Here is a 20,969-nt window from a genome sequence, read left to right as displayed (position 1 = left end):
ATACACCACCAAGTGGCACAGAGCAGAGATTAACCAGCTATAAAAAAAGCAAAACCTCCGGATGCCTAAAACTTCAGAAGTACATCTTAGACACAAGGGAGCAAATGACATTTTAAGGTTTCCCTGCAAACGCCTTGATTTAACTTTCCAAATATATTCATCTTTAAAACAAAAAAAGCAAGCTTTGAGATTACTTGGGAGTAAGCTGGTTTGCTGGTGGCTTGCTTTTTTTTTTTTTGAGAAAACATGTTTGGGATCAGGGGAAGCAGACTGGGTTTTTCCTCCTGGTGTTGAGGAAGTTTTCTACAGTTCTCTGTCCCCTTTCCCTGCTGATGGATCCCCTACAAATAAGAGAGCCCCTGTTAAAAAGTACTGGGTGATGAATTAAACTCTCCCACCCCAAGGGAACTCTGGTTAAGCAGTTGGAGTGAGCAAATATTTTGCCTGTATCTTGTGATGCGTTCAGAGTCTTTCCACAAAAGGTGTAATGTATAAAAAAAGTTAACATCACAGATGTTTCAGGAATAAATCTTCACAAATCAGTTATTGGATTTAGAAGTCTCAAAGAATACTCTCCTAACATCCTGACCCAATGCTTATTTAACTCAGATCAAGGGAGAAGACACTCCAAAAATGTGTATACAGTGGTACCTCAGGTTACATATGCTTCAGGTTACAGAACTTTGCTTCAGGATGAGAACAGAAATCGTGCTCTGGCGGTGCGGTGGCAGCAGGAGGCCCCATTAGCTAAAGTGGTGCTTCAGGCTAAGAACAGTCTCAGGTTAAGTACAGACCTCCGGAACGAATTAAGTACTTAACCTGAGGTACCAGTGTAATAAGAAACTTTCCTTGAGAGTAGCCACTTTTGTAATTAGTGGGTTGGATTCAGTGCTGGCTCTGCTTAGAGTAGCCCCACTGAAATCAACGAACATGAATACCCTTGGTCCATTAATTTCAGTGGGTCTTCCCACAGTTAAAACTCTGATCTCATTGGGGTTATATCCAGCTAACTCCAAGAGGGAAGGGGAGTTTTGAATCTGGCTGCGAACTCTGCTGGATACCAAGTCTTTAAAAATTGTCATCTATAGCCAGTCTTTTACAGGGTTGAGTTGTGAAGGTACACACACTTCAACATTTTTTATAATTGGACTTTTTATTAAGATTATAAATTTAAACAAATCTGAACAGTTTTACCCGGTGATATACAATTCAGTATGCACACACACAAAAATATACAGAGATACAAAGAGGGGGAAAATAATGCTTAGGGACGCGTCCTTTAATACACACAGTGCTTTAATGTGAAAGCTGGATGGCAAAAGCAGAAAAATCCACCTTTTTACAACAAAAGGTTCTTTATTTTCTCCCTTTAATAAAAAGAACACAAAGTTTATTTGAAAGAAAAAAAGAATAGGGTTACAGAAACACAGACCTTGTTTTGCACATAGGACCAAACAATTGCTGGTTGCATCAGGAGAGTTCAAAATATTTTGAGAAGGGGGAAAAACAAACCACCCACCACATTTAAAGACATGAAAATAGTGTTAACACATTTACTTGTGGCATTCACACACACACACATTTGGGGGGAAGGGAGGGAGGCAGGACCTGTGAGAGCGCTATGCATGATGGGTAAAGTAGTTGAGATCTCATCACTCCCCACCTTTCCTCCCCCAAACTTTTTTTTTTTTAAAGAGCAGTGTCGGACAGAACTATATACTTCAAGGAATGGCAAATAGTACAAAAGGGGAAAGAGACCCTCACATGAAATTAGGCTACATATACCTAATCACATCATCCAGATTTCAACTAGGAAAAGTTGTACATTCTGTTGATGTTTTCAACTATGTTTTTTTAGGTTAGCAAGTTTTTATTATTATTTAGGGGGGGGGGATTTCATAGAACTGTAAAGTTGGGAGGGACCCCAAGGGTCATCTACTCCAACCTCCTGCAATGCAGAAATCATAGCGAAAGCATCCTTGACAGATGGTCAAGGAAGGAGAGTCCACCCCCCACCCCACCCCGTCTGTTCCACTATCCCAAAACTCCTATGAACCCCTAGCAGGAACTAGGAAGGACCACCCCACCTTCCCCTTATAAGAACTCAAGTGACTACACAGGGAAACAGCCCAGCCCCATACAAATGTGTCTGTTTTGGGGGACAGGAAGGGGAAGAAGAAAAGCTATAGAAACCCACCCCTTTTAAAATGCATTTTGGAAAGTTTAGATTGCTAAAGAAACACAGCCAGTTTTCTGGTTTAAATGTTTTTTAAATAATAATAATAGTAATAATAATATAATAATAATAATGCATAAAAGCCCCCCATTCAGCCCATAGTTCTGCAGACTATTCTGGGCTCAACTGAAAAAGGCAACGTGTCAAGTTCTACAACACTTCTTGTGGGGGGGAGATAGGAGTTGCTTCAGGTATTTAAGTTCTCCCCTAATTTTGGAGAGTCACAATTCAATGGCCAGAACCACCTTTTCCCTAGAGCACTTTAACCTCGGGTGTAAACTCTTTTCTCTCTCACACAGCTTATTCTCCTTATCCATCTTTTCACCTCCTGCGTTCCTCCCCTCCCCACCAATGTATTTGGGGGGCAAATAAAAATGAAATACAATAAAGCCTGGAAAGAGTTAAAGAAAAAACGAAACAACTCAACACCATCCAGGGGGTGGGGGGGAAGACACAAAAGAACTCTTGTTGTTGTTGTTGGGGCTTTTTGTTTAAATAGGTACTATTTCTTCATCATCTCTGGAAAAATAAAGGCGCAAGAATCTTCGAAGTAAATTCTATGGTACAATTTAGAAAAAAAACAAACATTCGCTTGGCTTGTCAAGTGCCCCAAGCCCCCCCCCATCTCCCCACAACTTCAGTCTTTGTTTCAGGGTCTCCCCAACCTCCCCACCCCCACCAAAAGAGCCAAGCAGCAGGCTCTTTTCTTCCTTCCCGCCCCGTCGGATCTTTCCCTGTCCCGGCTAGAAGGCCACGATTGCCCGCGTCCAAGCCCCCAAGCTGGCCAGTGCCTGCTTGCTACACAGTTGCCCGTTCAAGGGCTGCTCGGGGTCCGGCTGCGGCGTTTGCTGGGGCGCCTGCTGGTGGTGGGCTTGCTGCTGCTGGTGGGCTTGGTAGGGGTGCTGTTGCTGCTGCCGGCTTACCAGCCCGGTAAAACCGGAGCCGAAGATGGAAATCAAGTTGGAGATGTTGGACGAGTCCTGGGGAGGAGACGCCGTCGGGGGCGCCGTCAGAAGCGGTGGTGGCGGCGGCGAAGGAGCCGTCGGGGGGTGCTCCGCGCTGAAATCCTCGAAGCGGGCGCGCTTGGGGCAGGGAGCGAAGGCGGGGTGAGACGGAGGAGGGGGCCCGCCACCGCCCACACCACCAATGGGGGTCGCCGTCCCCACGACGGACCCCCCTCGTCTCCCACCGCCTCCTGCTTCTTCTCCTTCCTCCACGGCCTCGTGACCAGGGTAGTATTTGCGCTTGTAGCCCGGGCTGGGGGGGACGCCCATCACCGCGGCGCCTGGGCTGCTGCTGCTGCCGCCGCCGCAAGGACAGGGCGAGCAACAGTCCTGGTGCAAGTAGCCGTTCTCCACCGTGGTCACCACGTGCGTGTCCAAGTCCAAAACAGTGGTGCGGCTGGAGCAGTGCGGAGAGGCGGAGGGGGACGGAGCCGGGACCAGCCCCGACGGCACGGCAGAGCCTGTGCTGGCGCTGTTGCTTCCGCTGGAGAAGTCGCAGCTCCCCGGCACTGCGTAAAGCAGCCCGGGCGCCGGCGGCGTGGCGGCGCGGTGGTAGAAAGCCAGAGGAGAGTCCCTGCAGAGCCCCGAGAGGGTTACCGGGGGTTGAGCGGGCGGCATGAGCGAAGGCAGTCCGGCCAAAGGTTCCTCGTCCTGGGCGCACCCGGACATCTCTAGAGCCGACTCGCCGCCCCCTCTAGCCAAGGCGCAGCCCCGCAGCTGACCGTGCTGGAGACCGTCGTCCGCCTCGTCGGCTGCCTCGACGGGCAAGTGGAGAGGGCTGAAATCCGCCGCGATCTCGCCCAGCGAAGCGGGCGTGCCTGCTCCTCCGACGGGCGACATGGCCAGCAGCCCGCCTTCCTGGGGGTGGTGGTAGTGGTGGCTCTGCTGGCGGCGGTAGAGCTCGGCGTAGCGCTCGCTCAGGTAGAGCTGCCGGGCGTTGCGGAGCACATAAGAGACCAGGAGGTTCTTGTGCAGCTTGATGCCGCCGCGCTGCGTCCGCGAGCTGTGGATCTTGCGCAGCGAGAGGCTGATCAGGCTCTGGGCGTCCAGGGCGCACTCCATTCCCGTCCCCGGGCCCACATCCACCCCGAGCCCGGCCTGGAGCGGGGCTCTCTCTCCGTCTTAGCAGCCCGGCGCACAGCTCACCATCCCCGGGCAGGCGCAGAGCCGCACCCCTCCTTGCGCGCTCTCTCTCTGGCGCTCGCTCGCTCTCCGCCCTCCACTGTCGGCCGTGCTTGGCGAATGCAGCGGGCAATAAGCCCTTGCTTAGCCGACCCCCGCTATTTATGCACCCTCTTCGGCACCGCCCCCCGGCCTATGGGAGCACGGTTTTCGGCTCGAGTGGCGGCCCGCGCCCGCCCCGCCGAGGACCAGCCGGCCAATGGAGGCGCGGCGGTTCCTTTGTGCTATTCAAATACCTAGCAGGCTTTTTTGGCACGGCTGGAAGGTTCTCTGGAGAGAGAGAAAAAGAGAGAGAGAGAGAGAGGGGGGGGAGCGAGCAGCGGGGAAGCCGGGCCAGCGGGGAAGCCTGGGTGGGATCAGAGCCCCCGTCGGGGGTGGGTTGAAAGGGCCCGATCCACGGATAGCCCTCCACCCACCTAGAATGTGCGCGCTTCCCCCGACGCCTGACTCCCCTTCTCAGGTGAGGCCCTCGCCATGTGGACGAAGGACGAGGGGGCGGGGCCTCGGAGGGGGAGGGGCCTCTGGAGCCAGCGATCCGCCTCCGTTTCTCTCTTCCCCTCCGCTTGGCAAGCAGGTGCAAAAGCGTTGGCACCAGAATGGCTCAAGAAATGAAAAATTTATTCAAGGGATGAGTCCAGATCCTGGAAACAAACAAACAAACACAGGTAGAACTTAAAAAAGATTTTTTTTATAATAAAAATGAAAGTGATTCTCTAGGGAATATCATCATTATCATTTACTTTGTATTGCTATTTTCTGTGCAGGTACATGGCAAACAATTTGGAGTGTGCCAATACTTTATTCTAGAGTAACTTAAGTTGCATTTTCCTTTAAATTCCATTGTATGTATCAAAGCTCTGGCACTGGAAACCACAGAGCATACCAAGTGCAGAAAGCTGGATTCAAGACACCCTGCAAGTAGCAGTTCATGAGGCAGGAGAGCGGGGGAATTAAAGAACAAGACTTCCAAAAGATATGGAGTGACTTTCTGGAGTTCTTTGTTGAGGACTTTCCAAAAACTGGAGATATAGGAAGCTGCAAGCAAAGGAACTCGTGGACCCCAAAAACTTAGCTGGGCATAAAAAGAGTCTTGATGGATCCTGACAAAGTTGGCCCACTTAGTCCAGCGTCTTGTTCTCGCAGAGGCCAACCAAATGCCACAACAGGGAATCCACAAGCAGGACCTGAGTACAAGAGCCCTCTTCTCTCTCGTGGCTTCCAGCAACATTTATTGCCTCTGACTATGGAAGCAGAACATAGCCATTGTGGCTAGTAGTCCTCTCCACGAATTTGTCTAATTCTCTTTGAAAGCCATCCAAGTTGGTAAGCATCACTACTGCCTGAGGGAGTGAGTTCCATAGTTTAACTATGTGCTGCATGAATAAGTGCTTTATTTTCTATGTCCTGAATCTTCCAATGTTTAGCTTCATTGGATGTCTGTGACTTCTAGTGTTGTGAGAGAAGGAGAAGAACTTTTCTCTATCCTCTTTCTCTGTGCCTTGCATAATTTTATAAACTTCTGTCATGTTTCTTCTTACTCGTCTTTTCTCTAAAGTCTAAACTCCCCTCATAGGGGAAGCAGCAGGTAAGGGCTCCTCGGAGGGGACCATTGAAGCAGCATCAGTACACACCTGTCTTCATCCTAACTTGAACATAACACCCTGAACAATGTGTTGTGCAATGTTTCAGATGATTGCATGGCAAACAGGAAAATACTGTAATAAAAAAACCACTATTTTACAGAGGAAGAAAACTTTTGAGGAATTAGAGGGCAGATTTTGGCACTACCTCAACATTCTTCCTGGGATGTCTTCCTCTTTAGGGTGTGCTGACATCACAAATCCAAATCAGAGTGAGGGGCTGATTTCTAAACGGACAAACATTTTCTCCACACTCAGAATGAGCAAACACTCACTCTGAATGGGAAAACTTTTTTGCCTCCCTTACCCTCTGGAAAATTGGTGAAACTGCACAGCATGTTTTCAAGGGGAATACCCTTTTACAAAACTGCCTTTGTTTCCGAGCGAGACTATTCTCTCCGCTAGCACTCCTGGCTGTTGCGGCTTACACCCACACATTACGAGAGTGCAAGGCATGTACAATTTCCTACATGGAAGTGTTGGAAATGCTTCTAGTGTGTGCTGACTCTGAGGACTTTTGGCCCCCCTGGGGGTGCAACGCTCCCCATCTTTATTCATATTTAAGGAAGCTAGAGTCTTCTGTAAAGCCACCCATTGCTGGCCCGTACTGTGGCTGCACAATATATACTTCTTCCCAACCAATTGCTGTGGTGTGTAAATCCTTCTGTGCAGTTGTTACCAGCAGCTAAGCATTGGGGTCTTACGAATGAGAAGCTATATTTGTGTTGTTGTTGTTTCCAGATGTCATTCTAGACGATCAAGTCATTTTGACAGTTTCCCCCAAGGAGAGCAAAGATGTCTTAAAATCTCTCTTCCCAGGCAGAGTCTGAGGGGTGAAAGACCATGGCATTTTATTTTATTTTATTAACCACATCTGCTAGCTCTGTGTTGGCAAGATCCTTCACATTTCCCAATATTTTCTTCCGGGATATATTATCCTAAGAATGCAACCCTGTCCGTACCCTGCCCCCCCCTTAAGCTCCATTGCATTCAATGGCTATAACTCTCTAGAGCCTACAAAGTGCTTTTTAAAAATAGATTGTGGCCTAAGAACAGTAGGCTTAAGAGGAGACACCTGGTGTGATTTACATTTTGATGGGCAACTCCCCAATTTTCACTTTTTGAATGGATCTGTGAACCAAAACACAGCTATCCTTTGAAATTCACACTTCTCCGAATTTCGCCAAACAAACATAAAAAAACAGTGTACAAAATGCATATATTAGCAAAAAAAAGATATAAATTTGCACTATGCTAGGGAAAAATAAGACCCAAGCATGCCTTATGTAAGGGACATGGTTTTGCTAATAGGTGTGCATTAGGCAAAACTGCAGACAAAATGGGTGTATATTAGGAATAAGGCAGACTAAAATGCTGATGACTTTTTTTAAAAAATGCAAACCGATGTAGTTAACGTGGCAAAGTGATCTTAAGGCAGGAAAACTGAGGGACAGAGGGAATTCAAAATGGGAAGCTTCTCCAATCTTTAAATGACTGCTCTAACAGATTAATTGGCTTCCCAGTGTACAGGTCCTACTCACAAGAAAGCTGGCTTGAGTTCTTTCTCCATTTTCTCCACACCCTGCATCATATATATATATATATATATATATATATATATATATATATATGGGAGGGGGTCCTATATTTCCCCCCTAAAGTGGTAAACCCCAAATTTTGCAAGCTTTCCTTGTAGTGGAGTTGCTCCAGTCCACCTGTGAGTTAAAAAACAGATTTTAAAAAATAATTCTAAATCTTCTTCTTCTTCTTCTTCTTCTTCTTCTTCTTCTTCTGCTGCTGCTGCTGCTGCTGCTGCTGCATGTGGGAATTAGCTTACCAATGCCAGAATATTTTCTTGGTGAACGGTTCCCATAACATGAGTGAGTACAACCTTATCAGCCATGCTGAGTAAATTATCACTAATCTGCCAGTGTAAAGGCAGTGTATGTTAAGCACACGTTTCACCTCCATTTATCACACCGACTGTAATGTTTGGATCTTGCTTGCCATTCAACTCGCACCTAACAACTCCTCTCTCCTGCATGCCTGCCTACTAAGATTTCACTTCACCCATCCAAAGAAGTGGGCTTGAGTCCATGAAAGCTTATGCCTGTTAGCAGGCGCATTAGCCTTTAAGGTGCCACAGGATTTTTTTGTCATGTTCCAAGTCTGGTTAGTCACACCATCACAATATTTGCATTTAGGTTTTCAGTTCCTTTGCTGATGATCCCTAACATGGAATCTGCCCATTTCACAGCTGGGTAAACTGCATTATTTATTGGGTTATCTTCTGTGACCCTAACATCTGTGTGTCTCAGACCCCCATCAACATTCATTGATATGTCTTTATGCACTCCTAATTTGTTGCCTATTCATCCATTTTATTGAGCTCTTTTTGGGGCCAATCTTTTTTTTTTAAACTAAAAACAAAGACACCTACTCTTCCCCTGCAGGTCCCAGGGTGGGTTACAACAGTGCTGTATTAAAAACAGTTTAAACAAATTAGAGTTGCAGGAATGGGGTTTGACCTTCTTCCATTGTGAGAACTGTCCAGTTCAGTTCTTTCTCTCTGCTTCCTGTTCTTTAACGACTTACTAATCAATAACAGGACCTTAACACTAGTACTGGTGGACATCCAATGAAACTGAATGCTGGAAGATCCAGGACTGATAAAATGAAGTTCTTTTTCATGCAGTACAGAGTTAAACTATGGAACTCCTTCCCACCGGAGGCAGTGATGGCCAGCCACCTAGCTGGCTCTAAAAGAGGATAGGACAAGCTCATGGAGGAGGAAGGAGAAGGGATCTCAATGGCTACTAGCCATGATGGCTATGATCTGCCTCCACAGCTGGAGGCAATGCTTCTGAGTCCCAGTTGCTGGGAAACCACAGCTGGAGAGGAGAGGGTTGTTGAGCTTGGGTCCCGCTTGCAGGTTTCCCACAGGCGTCTGGTGGACCACTGAGAGAACAGGATACAGAACTAGATGGGCTATCCACAACTTCTAAGCTTTCTCAGTAGCCTTTGCTGAGGAACTTTGTCGAAAGCATTTTGACAGTCCACGTATACGATGCCTACCAGATTGCCTTTCCTTTGGGGAAGGGGCCATAGCTCAGTGAGCAGAGTACAGTGGTACCTCGGGTTGCAGATGCTTCAGGTCACAGACGCTTCAGGTTACAGACTCCGCTAACCCGGAAGTAGTACCTCTGGTTAAGAACTTTACCTCACGATGAGAACAGAAATTGCGTGGCAGCAGGAGGCCCCATTAGCTAAAGTGGTACCTCAGGTTAAGAACAGTTTCAGGTTAAGAACGGACCTCCAGAACGAATTAAGTTCTTAACCCAAGGTACCACTGTACCTGCTTTGCATGCAGAAGGTTTGATCCCTGGCATCTCCAGGTAGGACTTGGAAAGACCTCCCTGTCTGTAAACCCAGTGATGGTCATTGTTGACAATATAAGCCAGGTGGACTTAACATGTGACATGTATAAGGCAGCTTCCTCTGTTAGCTAACCCAGCCCATCACCCAGAACTATGAGGTCTAGCATCTCAGCAAAGGCAACTCCTGAAAGCCTGTAAATCCACTGCCAGTCAGTGTCAAGCAAGAGTGAGCCAGGTGGACCTGTGGTCTTGATATACAAGGCCGCTTCTGTGTTCCTACGATGGGAGGTGTGGCAGGATCCTAGTCCTCCCGCCAGAGCTCAGCTCTGGCACAAACTTGGATCCAGGGTGCTGCAAGCTGTCAGGAAAAAAGCGTGCTCTGAGATCCTCATTTGACTGCAGCTGTTGCCTCCTCCCCCTGGGTCACCAGAGGCCCCTGCAGGAAGTCCCTCTGCAGTGTGACAGCTGCCCTGCTTCCTTCCCAAAGCTGGAGTGTCTGCTGTTAGCTGCCCTCATCCTGCACCCTCCCAGTTGAGTGGTGACTGTATCAATTTCCTGACTTTGTGTGTGGTGATAACCATCTCCTGGCTCTGTCGCTCAGGTCCCTTCTAAACTCCCCAGGTTCTCTGATCCGTTCCACCCTTCCTCATGAGCAGGACAGCACATATTTTCGTGTGTCCGTAGGGGTGGCGCCAGTACAGTGGTACCTCGGGTTACATACGCTTCAGGTTACATACGCTTCAGGTTACAGACTCCGCTAACCCAGAAATATTACCTTGGGTTAAGAACTTTGCTTCAGGATGAGAACAGAAATCGGGCTCCGGCGGTGCGGCGGCAGCAGGAGGCCCCATTAGCTAAAGTGGTGCTTCCGGTTAAGAACAGTTTCAGGTTAAGAACGGACCTCCGGAACGAATTAAGTACTTAACCCGAGGTACCACTGTAATGCAGAAAATGCAGTTCAGGATTTAAGACTCTTAGTTCCCTCCCCCCTTGATTGCTACTTGTTCGTAGTTATTTATTTATTGATTTATTGCATATCTGCTCCACCTTTTGCTCCAAGGAGCTCAAGGTGGCCTACATGGTTCTCTCCCTCCTCATTTAAAGGTCCCGGGCCCTAAGGAAGTTAGATTAGCCTCAATCAGAGCCAGGGCCTTTTCAACTCTGGCTCCGGCCTGGTGGAACGCTCTGCCTCATGAGACCAGGGCCCTGCAGGATCTGATTTCTTTCCGCAGGGCCTGTAAGACAGAGTTGTTCCGCCTGGCCTTTGGCTCGGAGCCAATTTGATTCCCTCCCCCTCTTTCTTTTTCCTTTCTCCTCCTGTGATGAGGCTGCATTTTAATATTTTAATGTTTCAATATTTCAATGTTGTATTTTAATCTTGTTTTTAAGTTGTATTCATTCAACTTGTTTTTATTATTGCTTGTTAGCCACCCTGAGCCCTGCCATGGCTGGGGAGGGCGGGGTATAAATAAAAAAATATTAAATTATTATTATTATTTAATATCCAGAACAACCCTGTGAGGTGGGTTAGGCTAAAAGGAGTGACTGGCCCAAGGTCACCCAGTGAGCTTTGTGGCCAGGTGGGGATTTGAACCCGGGTCTCTCCCAGGTCTTGGTCTTTGACACTTCAGTTGCTATGCCATACTAGCTCCCTGGTTGTTTATTATTCTCCTTTGAGGATAGGTTACAACATTTGGGACTTCCCCTCTTACTCTTCCCCTCTGTCGACAATACCAATGTGTAAAAAAAAAAGAAAAAGGAGTTACATCATTTGGGGGGGGTTTCATTTAGAATGTTTCATTTAGGGTTTAAATGGGACGCGGGTGGCGCTGTGGGTTAAACCACAGAGCCTAGGACTTGCCGATCAGAAGGTCAGTGGTTCAAATCCCCGCGACGGGGTGAGCTCCCGTTGCTCGGTCCCTGCTCCTGCCAACCTAGCAGTTCGAAAGCACGTCAAAGTGCACGTAGATAAATAGGTACCATTCCGGCGGGAAGGTAAATGGCGTTTCCATGTGCTGCTCTGGTTCGCCAGAAACGGCTTAGTCATGCTGGCCACATGACCCGGAAGCTGTACACCGGCTCCCTCGGCCAATAAAGCAAGATGAGCGCCGCAACCCCAGAGTCGGTCACGACTGGACCTAATGGTCAGGAGTCCCTTTACCTTTACTTTAGGGTTTACCACAGGCACCTGGCTGGTTGACATCCATCTGTCCTAGGAGACAGTGGAAGAGTGAACCTTTGGGAATGTAGTCAAACTGTTGGAAGGTCGCAGTGCCTGTCTTGGCTATAGAGACAGATATGAGAGAGGCATGCTTTGTTGTGTCCGGTTGTGCTGCTGCAGATGCACCAGGGCGTTTCTTCTCTCTGTGCTCCTCCCAGTGGTCATTCCTTGTCTCAACACTGTCTTGGATGCTTTAGTTGAGATTCTTGAATTGCCTGGGGTTGGACTAGATGACCGTCAGGGTACCCTCCATTTCCACGATTTGTGATGGGAATGTGGGCTTAGGAGAGCACAAATTTGTTTGAGGTGCTTGTCCTGCTATGGGATGCCCAAAATCTTCCCAGCACATGTGGGAGGCGTTGACACATCACTCCTGGCCGGTGTAAGTTGCTGCCACATTTCAACACTAAGCCTAGCAGACCTTCAATAGTTGGATGTTAACATCACATCTTCTCATACCCTTTTGGAGAGGTGAGCCATTGCCATAGCTGCCTTGCCAATACAAACGTTAAATAAACTGGAGTTCTTGTTATTAAATATACCAAGAAAAAAGCACACCAAGAACTCAGGCCAATGTCAACTAGAAACTACAACTACAAACTCAACTAGAGATTAATCTCTTTGTAATCCTCTATTTGAGTTTGTAATCCTTGTCAGAATACATACTTTTGAATGGATCAGTTTTTGTTAAAATTGGTTATTTATTTGTGAGTAGGGACTACTCCCACTATTGAAACTTACATTGGCCTGAGTTCTTGGTGTGCTTTTTTCTTGGTCTTGTCAATATAGGCAACTCCTTGCTTACTCGGGGTTTACATTCCATGTCCCCCCACGCATAAGTGAAATTCTGTAAAGTGAGTACCTTCCAAACACACTTTAAATGCCCTCTCTGCCACTTTCTCTTCAATCCATACCAAAAGAAAGCTGTATCAGAAAATAGCCACAACTGGAACTGAAGCTCTGGGGCTGACACGAGGCTGGAGGATGTACAGGAAAGTGGCTGCTATGCTGTTAGGCAGGGAGACTGAGCAGCATAAACAAAGTCCTGCTGTGCCCCAGGTCTCTTCAGGGCTTCTTTCACCCTCGGTGACATCCTCTTCGAGTTCTGGGGAGGGTCTCCTCCCAAGCCACAAGGACTCTCCAGCTCTCACCATTTCTGGGTATGAATTGAATTATTTAATTATTTCCAGGAGCCACACATATATGTGGTCGCACGCAAGTAGAATGCATGTAAATTGGTGTGTGTGTGTGTGTGTGTGTGCCTGTACACCTGTGTTGATGGAGAGGTTGCTGGTTATGATGGAACCCAGGTAGATGAAATTGTCTACCACAGGGGTCAGCAAACTTTTCAGCAGGGGGCTGGTCCACTGTCCCTCAGACCTTGGGGGGGGGCAGACTATATTTTGAAAAAAAATAATGAACGAATTCCTATGCCCCACAAATAACTCAGAGATGCATTTGAAATAAAAGCACACATTCTACTCATGTAAAAACATGCTGATTCCCAGAACATCCATGGGTGATTGGGCCGGATCCGGCCCTGGCCTGGGCCTTAGTTTGCCTCCCCATGGTCTACCACCTCAAGCATGTGGTCACCAATGCTGATGCATGGAGTGCTGGAGATGTCCTGTCCCAAAATATTGGTCTTCATCACCTGTAGAGCTCCCCCAGAACACATTGTCAAGGTTGCATTGTCTGCAAACAACATCCCTTGGATGAGGACCAGCCACACTTTTGTCTTGGCATGGAGACATGCCAGGTTGAACAGAACCCCATCACTCCTTGTACGGATGTCAACACCGTCTTCTGTCAAGGTGAAGGTGTATAAAAACAACAGGGAGAAGAATATGCCAAAGAGAGTTGGGGCAAAAACACAGCCCTGTTTTCCACTCCTCTTCATAGGGAATGTGCCTGAGGATGAGCCGTCATATTGGACGGTGCCAGGCTTGTCCTTGTGGGCGGACACAATCATCTTGTGGAGCTAAGGTGGGCATCCTATTTTGTTGAGCAGTGTGAAGAGTCCTTCTTGACTGACGAGGTCAAGGGCCTTTGTGAGGTCTATGAAGGCGATGTACAAGGAGTATCTCTGCTCCCAGCATTTCTATTGCAGATGACACAGTGGGAAAATAATGGTGGCTGTTGACCCTTGAGCACTAAAGTCGCATTGTGACTCGGAATAGACCCTTCCCGCGAGTCGTAGTTGTTACAGTCACGGTGGTCACCTTTGTTCTTGTAGAGCAGGGTGGTCCAACTTTTCATACCAAGTGGGCCACAAGAGTACTTGGACATGAAACCTGTGGGCTGCACAGTGCTTTGTTGCATGTGGGTTGGGGGAGTGAGCCCAAAATTTGATGCCTTCTTGTTGCCTTCCCAAAGCTAGCTACGTGAGGTGCTGGGCTTTGGGAAGGCTGCATAAGTCTCTGGCAGGGTCCTAGAGCCCTTGCATCCCCTTCCCAAATCTGGGAAAGTGCTCACTAGACTTTGGGAAGGAGGAGGGAGAACCCTGTCAGAGCCCTCAAACCTCCTTCCCAAAGCCCGTCACCTCTCTTACCTGGCTTTGGAAAGGCAAGCAGGAGGGCTGGGTGGGTGGGGGGTCAAATGTTGCTGAGGGTTGCCAAATGTTGCTGAGGCCCTCTGGCCATACATTGGATCACTCTGTTGTAGAGGGTCACAATGCTGGAGTTGTGCATGTTTTGTGGCATGAATCCTTGTTCCCAACACTGCAAGAAGAGGCTGTGGAGGTGTGTCATGAGAGAGGAATTGAATCTGGCTTTTGGCACTTCTGTTGGGATTCCATCCTGTCCTGGGGCTTTACCTGAGAGTTGATGGTGTTCTTTAGCTCATCAAGGGAGCCAGGGGGACTACCAGCTCTTCCAAAACAGGCAGAGTCTGGATACTGTTGAGTCCTGTGTTATGTTTTCCTATGAGTGCAGTTCTTGATAGTTCTCTGTCCATCACTTCATCTGCTTTCTGTGGTCTGTGATGATCTCTCCAGACAAGATTTTCAGAAGTGCACTTTTCCTGACTGTTGGACCAAAGGCTTTCTTCATGCCTTCATACATTTTGTGAGTGCTGCTATTGCCAGCAGCGAGTTGAATGTTCTGACACAGCTTTAGCCAGTGGTCATTGGCACATCATCTGGCAATCTGCTGGGCATCACTTCTTGCCTTTCGTAGTGCAGCAAGCAAGGTCACAACAGCCTCACGTTTTGCAGCTATATCAGGCCGCACGTTCTTCATGCTGGCCTCAAATCAGTTGGGGATCTACTGCTCTCTTGTGCCAAAGGAGGACATAGCTGTGTTGTAGGTTACCTCTTTGATGTAGTTCCACCTTGCTTTGACACTATCTCTGGGGCAGTTCAGTATGCCTTGTTGAATGGAATCGGATGGAAGTGTTCATAAAGTTCAGGTATGACTGTTCTGGCAGTGTTGATTTGAGGCTGCACTTTCTGCTTTGTTCTATGGATCCTCTTTGGCTGGAGATGAATCTTGCTCACCACCAGGGAGTGATCTGTGTAGCAATCAACATAGTGGGAGTGAATGATCGCCTAGTGACTGTCAAGTCCAGCTGGTGCCAGTGGCCTTGACCTTGGACATATCCAGGACATTCAGTGTTTTGCCTTGATAGAGAAGATAGTGTTTGTGACGCAGAGGCTGTGATTCAAGCACTGCTCAAGCAGTCTTTGTCTGTTCTTGTTCATGCTGCCAATACCAAAGTGACTTACACAGTTGCCCCATTTGTGATGATCGCCCCCAACTCTGGCATTGAAACCTCCCAGCAGGAATAGGTGTTCATAGCCTGAGACCCTCCTGACAGCCTGGTCTAGTTCCTTGTAGAACTGGTCCTTGGTTTGTATGGCAGAGCACATAGTGGGAGCATAGACACTCAAGATATTAACTGGACTGGAGGTGGTTGAGAGGCAGGGGCAAAGCAAGTATTCTGAGCCCTCAGTCAGCGGTTCTATCACTGACAGAAGGGAGTTCTTCATTGTGAAGCCTACATGGTTCTTCTGGATGTCCCCCTTGCCAGAAAAAGGTGTAGTTTTTCTCTTGGAGGCAGCCATTTGAAGTGAGTCTGGTCTCCTTCAAAGTGGCAACATCATTGTTGAACATTTTTAGCTCATTGTTGTTGATCTGCAGGAGGACAAGCCAGGACATATGGTCCTGACGTTACAGCTTGCTATGTGCAAGAGGTTTGTTTATTTTCTTTTCTGCCTGGTGCATGCACCCATTGAAGTAGGTGGACAGTGGCAGCTCAGCAATTTATTGTCCAAGGGCTGCCTGGCTTAAGACGGGTAGTAGCTGATCAGTAAGTCATGATTATCTCTCCATCGAAGGCAACCTGTAGCACTTGTACCTTACAGCAATCAGGGTGGGCTTATAACCCATAACTGCTGCGTCCAGCACTGTTTTCGCTGCACTAGGAGCACCAAAGTGATCTCTCCAGAGTGCAAGCTTGGAACATTCATATGGTGGTCCTGGGTGGCCCAGACAACACAATATCCCTCTCTGCCTTGCTGATGTGGTCCATAGGAAAGCAGAGCAGTACATTGGGCACTAGCTTGGGTGCTGGAGTTCTTACTGTTTTGCAAGGACTGCGGGGGGGGGGGACGCTAAAAGGATAAAAGGGAAATTTTATGGTTCAGCTGGGGAGTGGGAAGATACTTTCACTTTTGGGCTGAACTAAGAAACTGCAGGTGTGACCTTGAACAGATCAAAAGAAAAGCATTTAATTGTGGATAAACTTTCTGGCCACTGTGAGAATAGGTTGCTGGACTGAATCGGCCATTGACCAGATCCAGCAGACAGGCTCTTTTTATGTTCTTATGTCTTTGATTCAAAACCTGCAATTTCTCTTTGCTGGCAGACACCATGATCAGAGCATCTTCAGCAAGGAGGTGTGTGCGTGTGGGGGGGAGGGAGGGGGGAGGGAAGGGTGCCCTTTTAAGGTATTTCCTAATCTGTTCAAAAGGCCATCAACTGAAAATAATGAGCCAATCTCCCTAACAAAAAAGGGAGGCTCTGCAACTTTGCAGAAATGGTTAAGCCGGCCTCCAGAAGTACTTTTGGATCCTTTCACACTCCCTTGCTCATCCCTCAAAAGTTCTAAACTTTTGATGTGTAAATGGACTTGGGGATGGGATAGAACTGATCCCTTCCCATGCCAAGAAAATGTAAAAAAAATGATAAATTGAACAATAATTTGTACTGTGGCAATTCTTTGTTGCTTTATTTTTTTTAAAAAAAAATTAGTGGACCCTGTTCTCTAAGGCTCTGAAGCAGCTAAGGCAGGGCGGGGAAACTTGTTGTTGTTGTTGTTGTTGTTGTTGTTGTTGTTGTTGTTGTTGTTGTTGTTGTTGTTGTTGCATTCTCCAAGGAGATCAAGCTGGCATGCATGGTACTCCCTCTCCTCATTTAATCCCTAAAACAGCCTTGTGAGGTAAGTTAGGCTGAGAGGCAGAGACTGGTCCAAGTCTGCTTTCCCCGGCTTCTTCGGCTCCTTGGTCTCTATCCTTTTCCCTTTTGCGTCATGTCTTTTCAGTTTACAACCCCACGGGCAGGTACTCTGCACTTGATTTGAATTGATCTGGTGAGCAACTTATGGTGTGTGTGTGTGTGGGGGGGGTACTTTTTCAAGGAAGTGCTTTTGGTGCTAAATAGGTTTTTGGGAAACCATCACAAAGTGATCAGCTGGAACTGTTTTAGGTGTAAATGCTAGCTCTACCATGCAACAGCTTGCTCGTTCCTAAAACACTATTTCAGAATATTAAAATGATGCACTAGCAAAAGATCAATCATGCTGGCCCTCTAGATGCCCACTCCCCTACCCCTGTTTTTAAACTGTTATTCAACAACAACAACAACAACAACAACAACAACAAAATGATGACAATAAGCCACAAAGATCTGAACAATCCAGTGCAGGCTGGTCCATTAGGGCAGTATGGTGTAGTGCTTAGAGTGCCAGAGTAGGACCTGGGAGTCCAGGGTTCACATCCTCACTTGGTCATGAAGCTCATTCGGTGACCTTGGGCCAGCCCCTGCCTCTCACCCTAACCAACCTTACAGGGTTGTTGTATGGATTAACTGAGGAAGGTGAGAACCATGTGTGCTACCTTGAGCTATTTGGAGAAAAATTGTGGGAAATAAATGCAGTGAAAAGGTAAAGGGAACCCTGACCATTAGGTCCAGTTGCAGATGACTCTGGGGTTGCGGCGCTCATCTCGCTTTATTGGCCAAGGGAGCCAGCATACAGCTTCCGGGTCATGTGGCCAGCATGGCTAAGCCGTTTCTGGTGAACCAGAGCAGTGCACGGAAATGCCGTTTACCTTTCCGCCGGAGCGGTACCTATTTATCTACTTGCACTTTGACGTGCTTTCAAACTGCTAGGTTGGCAGGAGCCGGGACCGAGCAACGGGAGCTCACCCCATTGTGGGGATTCGAACCGCCGACCTTCTGATTGGCAAGCCCTAGGCTCTGTGGTTTAACGCACAGCGCCACCTGCGTCCCATAAATGCAGTAGTGAAGGATAAATAAATAAATATAAATAAGATCCGTTTACCCTCAGCCAGCCTCCACCTTCCTACCTCCTTATTTACAACCAATCTAGGGCATTGCAATGGGTTCGGTTTCCTACTCCTCCTCCGTCTCAGGGCTGTCGCTTGCAGAAAACCTATGAGACAAAACTGGAATTAGTTAGCTCCAGTGGTGGATCTTTATGCTCCGGCACCGGTGGGGGGGGGGGGCAGGCAGGGCGGGGCAGAGACCAGGTGGGGGTGTGGCGTGGTGTGCGTCCTGGGGGTGTGGTGTGCCACCTGTAGGGGTGTGGTGTCCAGTGCTGGGGGAGGGAGCCGCGATGGTACCCCATCGGGATCGCGCTGCCGGGGGCGATGCGCTCCCCCCACACGCCTCTTCCTCCGCCAGTGGTTAGCTCTTCCACTCATTGGCTCCACCCACCACTGGCTCTGGCACCAGTGACTCTTAGGCTTTCTGACTCCCACCACCACCACCACCAATGGGCACCTGGCCCCACTGGAAATAACCAATAGATTTCACGGTCCTGATTTCGGAAGCAATACTTATTCCAGTGGGTGTTGCATAAGGGAGAGACAGTGTGGCATAGGGATTAAAGTATTGGCCTAGGACCTGGGAGACCAGGGTTCAAATCCCCAGTTTGACACGCCATTCACTGGGTGTGACCTTGGGCAGGTTGCTGCCTTTCAGCCAAGCCTACCTTACAAGCTAGTTGTGAGGAGGGGGAGAACCACCTTGGAGAAAAAGGTGGGATAAAAATGCATCAAACGAACGAAAGCAAATGAATGAACAGGAAAACAATATAAAGGGTTTTTTCTTATCACCAAATTTGATGCATAGAAATGGGTAAATGAGTGTGATCTTCACTTGGAGATGTAAAAGAAGTAAAATCCCACCAAAATGTTGCAGAATGGACCTCCACATGTTGGGCTAAAGCCCCAAACAGCATAATCAATGGGATGGGGAGATGGAATTATAGATCCAGGTTCAGTTGGAAGATTGCAGATTAGCCAATTTTGCTCTGAGTTGCAAATACTGTTTCTTTGGTCGTATCAGAGTCTTGTGAAATGCTCTGCCAACAGAGGATTGAGCGGGTGCCTTCTGTTTTAATGCTTAAACACCTTTGAAAACTTTTCTATTCCTTTAGGCTTATGAAGGCAATGAAAAGAATACATATTTCCAGAATAGCTGATTTCTGATTTTAGAATGTTATATGTTTTTTATTGTATGGTTTTAGGTATGACTGTCGGGAAACTGCCAATTTTTAAATTTATGAATAGAGGTGTAGAAATATGTTTATAAATAAAAAGACATGACGAACTTAAGTTTATTAATATCCTTGGGTATATTCTGAATAGGCCCTGGGTCATAGGTAAAGGTAAAGGTACCCCTGCCCGTTCAGGCCAGTCTTGCTAGACTCTAGGGTTGTGCACTCATCTCACTCTAGAGGCCGGGAGCCAGCGCTGTCCGCAGACATTTCCGGGTCACATGGCCAGCGTGACAAGCTGCATCTGGCGAGCCAGCGCAGCACATGGAACGCCGTTTACCTTCCCGCTGGTAAGCGGTCCCTATTTATCTACTTGCACCCGGAGGTGCTTTCGAACTGCTAGGTTAGCAGGAGCTGGGACCGAGGAATGGGAGCTCACCCCGTCGCGGGGATTTGAACCGCCGACCTTCTGATCAGCAAGTCCTAGGCTCTGTGGTTTAACCCACAGCGCCACCCGCGTCCCGAAGCTTGGGTAGTGGTAGCTATACCCCACCCTGCACCCATCTCCTTGAACCCATCTGAGCCAAGTGTGGTCATGTTCTGTATTACAGTGGTACCTCAGGTTAAGAACTTAATTCATTCCGGAGGTCTGTTCTTAACCTGAAGCACCACTTAACTAATGGGCCTCCTGCTGCCGCTGCGCCGCCACCACGCGATTTCTGTTCTCATCCTGAAGCAAAGTTCTTAACCCGAGGAAGTATTTCTGGGTTAGCGGAGTCTGCAACCTGAAGCGTCTGTAACCCGAAGTGTCTGTAACCCGAGGTACCACTGTATTTTATTAATACCATTGCTTCAAGTCTGTCATGGCCTTTGGTTAGAACAATAAACTTACGATAAATATATGATTAAAAGCTATTCCATATATGAAAAACAAAACCTCAAAACAATTTCAAAATCAGTACATATACAGACTGGCATAAGGATCTCGGCTTAAGTCTTGCTGAAAAGAAAGGATAATTCATTTTTAAGAACTTTTTGATACTTTGCAATATTTCCCTTGGCCATTTAATTACTAAACAACAATTTATTCATTCATGGAGCTGTGTGGCCATGGGCATAGCCAGGATTTTTTTTGGGGGGGGCAGGCTTTATGTTGGGGAGGGGCAGACCCAAGTTATCTGTGATGCAATTGGCTATTTTTATTTATTTATTTGATTTGGAGAGTTGCCCCCCCCTCCAGCCTACGACAATGTGTGTGGGTTTTGTTACAACCCAAGCTATTGTCTCCTCCGAAATAAAACCCACTACATTTGGGCAGGCCCGTTCCAAAGACAGCTGTGTGGAGGATTAATGTAGTGACTAGAGTCTTGGGCTAGCACATTGGAGACCAGGGTTCAGATCCTCCCACTCAGCAACATGAAACTCATTGGATGTTGACCTTGAGCCACTTCCTCTCAGCCTAGCCTTCCTCAAGGGGCTGTGGCAATGATAAAATGGAGGGGAGGAGAAGAGCCACCACAGAGCTAGTTGGAGAAAAAGTGGGGTATAAACCATATACGTAGTAATGAA

At 47.7% G+C, this 20,969-nt stretch overlaps 1 protein-coding gene across 1 annotated transcript; it reads right to left on the bottom strand.

Annotated features, from left to right (window-relative positions):
• Positions 1 to 1,134: 1,134 nt before the first annotated feature.
• IER5L (immediate early response 5 like) lies at positions 1,135 to 4,553 on the bottom strand. The gene has a single exon (XM_083485251.1). It carries the CDS (start codon positions 4,300 to 4,302, stop codon positions 2,980 to 2,982), a length of 1,323 nt encoding a protein of 440 aa, XP_083341377.1. The 5' UTR covers positions 4,303 to 4,553; the 3' UTR covers positions 1,135 to 2,979.
• Positions 4,554 to 20,969: the final 16,416 nt, after the last annotated feature.

Source organism: Podarcis liolepis (assembly GCF_965112155.1).
Source record: "Podarcis liolepis genome assembly, chromosome: Z".
NCBI lineage: Eukaryota > Metazoa > Chordata > Lepidosauria > Squamata > Lacertidae > Podarcis > Podarcis liolepis.
This window is presented reverse-complemented; position numbering and strand designations above follow the sequence as displayed.

What these genes read in the sequence shown, in the direction of transcription:
- IER5L (XM_083485251.1), bottom strand. Translation starts at nt 4,302, where the DNA reads ATGGAGTGCGCCCTGGACGCCCAGAGCCTGATCAGCCTCTCGCTGCGC.